Source organism: Lepisosteus oculatus, chromosome 2, assembly GCF_040954835.1.
Source record: "Lepisosteus oculatus isolate fLepOcu1 chromosome 2, fLepOcu1.hap2, whole genome shotgun sequence".
Classification (NCBI taxonomy): Eukaryota; Metazoa; Chordata; class Actinopteri; order Semionotiformes; family Lepisosteidae; genus Lepisosteus; species Lepisosteus oculatus.
Window position 1 is genome coordinate 70,392,766 of NC_090697.1, and position 7,153 is coordinate 70,399,918.

General features: G+C 42.5%; 1 protein-coding gene across 1 annotated transcript in view; it reads right to left on the minus strand.

The window, feature by feature from the left end:
* LOC138224553 (uncharacterized) overlaps positions 1-6,921 on the minus strand; it is a 14,357-nt gene extending 7,436 nt beyond the window's left edge. Inside the window, exons 1-2 of the mRNA XM_069182400.1 lie at positions 6,727-6,921; positions 1,718-1,769 (exon numbers count right to left, since the gene is read on the minus strand). Of these exons, the coding sequence (XP_069038501.1) occupies positions 1,718-1,769; positions 6,727-6,783 (109 nt within the window). The 5' untranslated portion in view covers positions 6,784-6,921. The remainder of the gene's footprint in view (positions 1-1,717; positions 1,770-6,726) is intronic.
* Positions 6,922-7,153: the final 232 nt, after the last annotated feature.

A 7,153-nucleotide genomic window follows, 5' to 3' on the forward strand; every position in this document is an offset into this window, starting at 1 on the left:
TCAAGCCCTACTTGATCTAAGAAGTTGCTCCACTGAAATATTTGCATTTTGTTTCTAGTGACAAGTTTGGGATTTTATTCCACTTCCAAAATACAGTGGTTAAAGCTCCAACATGTTTACGAGCTAGGCACAAACAGTGCACACTAACCTTATTATTAAGTCAATGACGGCTCTGATTGTGTCACTGAGGGCTCAGCTGGAACATAAACCAACAGGTGTGAGGGGTCACCAGGGCCAGGACAGGGAACTGCTGGACTTGAGTCTGAGCCAGGTGACCAGAAATCCCAAAGCAACTGTGCACAATTGCCAAGGGGAGGGAGGGTAAATCAGTCAGGGCTCACTCACTGCAACACAGCAGCCCTTCCAACCTCCCCAGGCACTGACAGACATGCAGTGCTGCTGGGAAGGAAATATGCCTCTCCTCCAATCAGCACTGAACTGCAAAAAACACAAAAACTCAGAAGTGGGTGGGCCAGGAGTATCTGCCTACACTTCCTCATTCTTACCGGTTTGAGCTCACGGGGCTCATAGCTGAAAAGTGAAAAACACACAACTGCCCATTCCAGCCATAATATAAACCGAAAAGATTTTAACTGTCTGTGCATGCATATACATGCATGCGCAGAAGTACTATAATATACTGTACCAAATATCTACCTGTCAGAGGCAGCACACTCCTAAGAAACAGGCAGGGATTTTTAAAGAGGTCCATTTTTTTACCGTTTCTATAAACTAAACAGCATCTCCTTTAAAGTCTAGAAGTACACAGGCTAGTCATTTTGGTTCTAGGTTTTCCCCACGTTGAGTTTCAGCTGGTGAAGTATAGAAGAGTAGGCAGAGATGGAATGAGTTGAGGGGACGTCCACGCAAATGCAGAAATACAAACGTGCGTCTGAGTGTATTATGGTGGTTCAATCATCCCCTATTCATAAGCACCTGCTGCGATCCCTGTGATGGTCACCCCAAGCTGACGCGAACCCAGACAGACAGTGGGGCAGCCCCCTAGATGGGGATGCCAGATCACGAGGAGGACATACAAACTCCACACAGCAATGAGAACCGTCGTTTTGGCCAGCGGTACCAACTGCCATACATGTGCTTATCCAAGGTTAAACAGCCTTGTGACACCACAAGAGATGGAAGCACACTAGATGAAAGCTTTATTAAACTTCCTTGCTTGTTTTCTTAGTACACAGTTAAAAATAAAATCATTTAGTCCCACATTTAAGAGTAACAAACTCTTAAGAGTAATTCTTAAATGGAACTGCTAAGGGTTTTAATTATTTGCCCTCCAGCATCATCTGCTGTTCTCACAAGGGAAGTAGACACCTGTTGACATGCGCCACTGACACACCCAGCCAGCAGAACCAGCCATGTTTTGACAAGCTTGAAGTTCTACAATGCTTGACAGGGGAGTTAAAGTGAGGCACGGGACATCTCTTGCTGCTGCAGCACTGAAATGACTGGCTGAATAATTCCAGCTGTACCTCTGGGGGCACTCTGTCAATTGAGCCCCTCTGCTTGGACAACTCCAACCAGTCGAACAAGGATGGAACCAGAAACACCGGGCCGTACAGCTCCACCTTGCTCCAAACCAGTTCTTTTGCCAGTTGAGCCTGGAGCCCCTGAAACAGCTCTTTCTAAGCTGACTAGACCCAACCCATTTGACACCGAGTTTAGGGGGGATTGCACTGTGTCCAGACATTGTCCCACTCACCATTGGTGTGCGCTCCAGAAAGGGCATCCCAGGCCAGGTCCTGGAGAACACTCTGAAAGACAGTGGCAGACACCAGACTAAGTATAGGTACAGGGCAATGGCACTGGCTTTGGGCAGATGGCGCAGTTGTACCATTGCTCCTTAAGAGAGCCCTGAATATCTCCTTTGGGAATCTTTATTACAGCTCATGAGGATGATGTCAACAGTATACCTATCAGGGTACATTTCAGTATATACTGAGATATTTATGTGCATTTCTAAAACTTGCTTTACCTTTACACATACAATTACCTGGATACATTGGGAGGTTTACCAGAAATGTCACAGTGGTCATTCCTGTAAGTAGCAACTGCACTCCTGTAGGTTTTAATGTGGAAAACTTGATACACTCAAATACTTTTTCTACAAGGTGGTGCATTTCATTACTTTTAAAACACACTGTATTCCACACTATCAAACCAGACAAAATACACCGAGATTAACAAGTTACTGGTATCTTGCTGCACGCCAAAAAAAAAAACATGAGACAAACAAAACAGGAGGTCAGATAGATCAATTAAGGCAACAGTTTATTTCCCCACACTGTATCCTTCCTGTTGCGTAGACTTTGTTATTGAAAGAACAGCGACACATCCAAGGCTACAGTAGCACTGAGAAAGGAACCAGAGCTGTCCGAGAGTCTGGGAATGTCAGATTATCAGACTTGTCTGGGGGCAGGGAGCAGTGGTTTTAACTGGCCGTGCTGACTCGGAGCATACTTGTGCAACTCCCATCCTGCCCTGGGATCCTCCCTGTCTAACTGAGAGCAGTTACCGAGCCTCTTTTCTTTCCCTCTCTTCCCCCCATACAGCACCTTGCCTCTCAGCCCCCACCGCGCAGGCGAACTTCTCCCTGTGCTGTCCGCCTCAGCACATCTGGGTTTCTTCAGATGAGCGATGCACTGCCTCCGTCGCTCACTCAAGCACTTACAGTAGCTGAGCTCTCATCGACGGGCACCGGCCCCAGGCAAAATGTCAGTGAAGAAAAGCCCAAGACCAGCGCAAGTAATAATAATAATAATAATAATAATAATAATAATAGCTTACCCTTATATAGCGCTTTTCTGGACACTCCACTCAAAGTGCTTTACAGGTAATGGGGACTCCCCTCCACCACCACTAATGTGCAGCATACAGGGAGACTTTAAAACAACCATGCCCTGGCAACAGGTTGCACTAATCCATGGTTTAGTTATAACTGCAGTCAAATTAAATGGAAAAATCAAATTAATTAATTTTGTGCCACCTGAATACCTGCAATCCTTTTATGCTGGTCTGCCCTGGAGAGCCTTCAATTTGTCAACCAATTTACAGGACTGTTGATTTCCTCAAGCTCTGAGTGACAAGTATCCAAAGTGCTACAGATCAGATCAGATCACTTTATTAGCCACATACAATCTCTTGCATATGGCTAATAAATACACCACTAAGTAAACACCAGTTCCTTTCTTGCACTGAGGCTCCCGAGAACTTCAAAAGTTGACACTGAGACAGGTGTTATCCATTGTGTCTAGACTCTTGTGAGGCCACAACAGCCTCTTTCAATAACCATAACAATATGCGCTGAATAAGAGCATTTGGTCATTATATTCTTTATTAATATGATATTACCACAACTGGCCAAACATCACTGACTGGCTGCTACTGCATAGGAAGAGCAGAGGAAAACCCAACAGCAGTCTGTCTAGAGGCTGCTCACGTCTCTACATCAGTGCTGCCAGAACCACATTAATGCTCAAGGAGGTCATAACCAATGTTAAACTTGCGATGCTTGAATTTTAAATGTGTCTCGCTCAGGTTTCATACTGAAAACAGATCATTCTTGTATACTGCATTCTTGCCTATTCACATTTTTATGATTTTTTGGATGGTCGACGTTTAAACATATTTGATCAAGCCCGCTGTAAGCGAAAGATCCCTTTATTTGTGCACAAATATGTTAGAATATAAATGTGAAATAATATACTAAAACATTAGATAACATTAGAAACAACAGAAAAGCAAAGGGGCACTGTATGATAAAAAGTAAGTCCACAAATATTAAATAGACAAGTCAGATAAAACTGCCTACTCTAAAAAGTGTTGTAAACCTTTGTTACAAAAGTCCAATAAACTGTTCAGGTCAGAAAAGTCAGAATTGAATGGAATTAAGGAGACCACAACATGCACAATCATCACAGATAAATTTGTTTTATACTTTGTATCTATAATGCCTTGATGTAGGGCTCTCCTGTCATTCTGCCCCTAGGTTCTCCTGTTTCCCCAAAAAACACAAAAAAAAACACAAAAATATTAAACAGAGTATGCATGAACCTGCTTATTGACTGACCCTGTGGGATCCCTTTTGAAAAGGTACAAATTAAGTCCAACTAATGCTCGGTCAAACACAAGCTTTGTTCTGCATTACTTCTCCAGAGACCACAAAGCCCATCTATAGAGGTATTCAGCCTGAGCTCCACAAAACAGCAGTGTTAGCCATTCTACCCATCTGATCTTAAAAGCAAAGCACCACCTGTCATAAAGTGAGAAACAAGCAGGCAAGCCATGAAAGCACCCACATGAATTGCAATTCTTCCTTTCACAGCTTGACACATCATGTGTAAATGAACAATCTCTTCTTAACTTTAAAAAAGCTGATACCCCATTCTTTATTTGCTGTGCATTCTACAATGTTGGAACACCCAAAAGAGTAGCTGAAAGAATCGGGTAAACATACAGTGTGGACACGTCTACGGGTCATGTTTCTCAACCCATACAGAGCAGCATGTCCGAGTTTGAGTTAAATATGTCTTTTGGTCAAAATTAGTATGAGCACAGCTCTGGTGGTTCATGGCTAATGGTGCTGTGCTGTAAGCAGGTTATTCTTTCATATTCAATCTCGTCATTGCTCCTTTAAAGACAATGTGTTGCAAACTGCTCCGCAGTTCAAAGACCTCACTTTACATAGCAACCATTCCAAAATAAATATGCTGACAGGAGGAAGGGTTTGTTGTGCCTGTTTTTATGATGTTCTCACTGACTGATTCGGTTCCAGAAGGCCCACGAGACTCCATGTAAGGCGTCCACTGGGAGGTCAGGCCCAGAGCGCACTGAACTCGCACTTTCACTTGACACGGGGCAGGATTCTTCCCTCGCACACAAAAGCAACTGGGTTGGTGAAATCAAGGAACTTTGACTAGCAGTACCTTCACCCTACTTTCCAGATAAAGCATTTCCCCTGGAAAATTGCACAATAATTTATACATGTTTTTTAAAAAAGGCTCTCTGGAATATGCTAACTGACACAGTTTTTTTTTTTGGAGAGGAAAAGCCACCTTGAACAATGCAGGGGCCCCAAGGGGATCTGGTTTTGACCTTTTCCTTGGTTTTGCTGATATTTATATCCTGAAAATATAAATATTTACTTATTTCGGCACTTTTTAACCCAAACGCCATATGAAATTGTGGCATTCCTTCCGGACTAGGTCTTTTAAAATATAAAGTTTGCTTCACTGTTTGTATTCCTACTTTGTGGATTTGTGTTCAGGATGCAGAATGAAATGATGCAGCCCCTGAAAACGTCAAATCACGTATCGCGCCCATGGAGAATCCTGGAGAACCACTTGTTCTTAGCCAGACAAATCCATCCATCTGTTTTCTAACCGCTTCATCCAAAACAGGGTCGCAGGGGAGCCGGAGCCTATCCCAGCAAGCAACAGACAAGGTGGGGTACACCCTGGACGAGACGCCAGTGGAGCACAAACACACACAAGGGCCAGTTCTCCCAGAAACCAATTAACCTACCAGTGTGTTTCACCTACGTCCAGATCGAAATTTAGATATTTTTGTGATACTGGAATATCAAAAACCACAAAGCTTTGAGATGTATCCCTAAAAGCAAATCTAGGTTTTCTTTATTTTTTTAAGACAAAAAAACAAATATTTTGTAACCATGTAAACAACACTAAACATGATCAATTATATTGTCATGTGTACTAGCGCAATAAGTGCCTGTCAGACGCGACAATGCATAATGAGACTACACCCGTTGTTGTTAAGTTATGCAGGGTGTGCGGTATTTTAGGGTAGTGCGGGGTTGCAAAATACTCTGCAGAGTTTTGGCATGTAAGCAGATCGATAGACTCCGATAAAGCGCTGTAACGAAACATGCCGCCAGTTGTCTAAAAACACTGAAGAAAAATTCGGTATAAATGCACTGCATTTCTAGTGGTTTAAACATCACAAAACATGATAGCTGTTATACAGCGGATTAAGGCGATATTACTTTGCACTAATCAAAAGCCTAATTTGATTTCGGTTTGCTCGTGCTTGTTGCTGTCTTTTTTTAACCTCAAAAGAGCATTTTCTTCAGTCGGTCTGTTTAACCAAGATAAGAAAGAATGCAGTCACTCTAAAAGTTTCCAAAACATGTGCGTGCGTACTTCCTAAGACACCACTCGACAGGGCAACAGCGTTTTTTTTCGCGTTTTTCATTTTAACTGAAGATAACTTGAAAACACTGCACATTGTCAACGGTACTAAATAAATCGCAGGTCACATTTTTTCCCCCACTCAACGCTGATTTATCTGTAGTCTCATGCAATGCTGCTTATCTCACCATTATAACGTTCCAATAGTAAAACTGATTTAGACAGCATGCTGAAATTGCTGTAACTGAAAATATTCTTTGTGTTCATCGTTACCTGCATTATCTGTTCGAGAACACATAATTATATATGAATTCGCCCACTTTCATACTAAATAAAACACAAATCGACCTTCTTAAATTTTTCGTTCAAGACGTTCGGCGTGAACAGACCAACACAAAGCCTCTTATATAGCTTTTATATCTTATATATCTCATTTAGCTGGAACGCAAAACATCAGCATCGTTTAAAAAAGAGCAGCTACGTTTTCTAAAACTCAGAATATCGTGCTCTCGTTCGCCTCTCACCTGAGGACAAAGCTCTTGCTGTGTTCAAACGAACATACCTGAACCAGGTTTCCTTCGGTTTTAACCAGAGTCCAGTTATTGGACTCTTCAGGCATTTTTGCGAGCAGAGGTGTCTACCAGGCTGGGGTCAGGTTATTTACTGGCATATCCCTACACGAGTCCGAATATCCCAGCATTTAGCAGCAATTAGCAACTGTTCCGCAACTCCCTTAAAACAGAACCTGATCATTCAGAGAGGGCGGAGACTCGCATCTCTGGGCGGAGCGAGCTAAACACTGGTTTCGTACAGGGAATGCCTTGAATAATAATAATAATAGTTTTGATATTGTTGTCGTTATTGTTTCAGTGAAACTGATAGCTTTAAGGGTTTATTCTTGGTCACTTCACATTCCAGAACCACACTTCTTTTTCATTTAAACCAACTTAGACCCAGCTTATTCAGTCTCCATTGAACAACAGCAACGA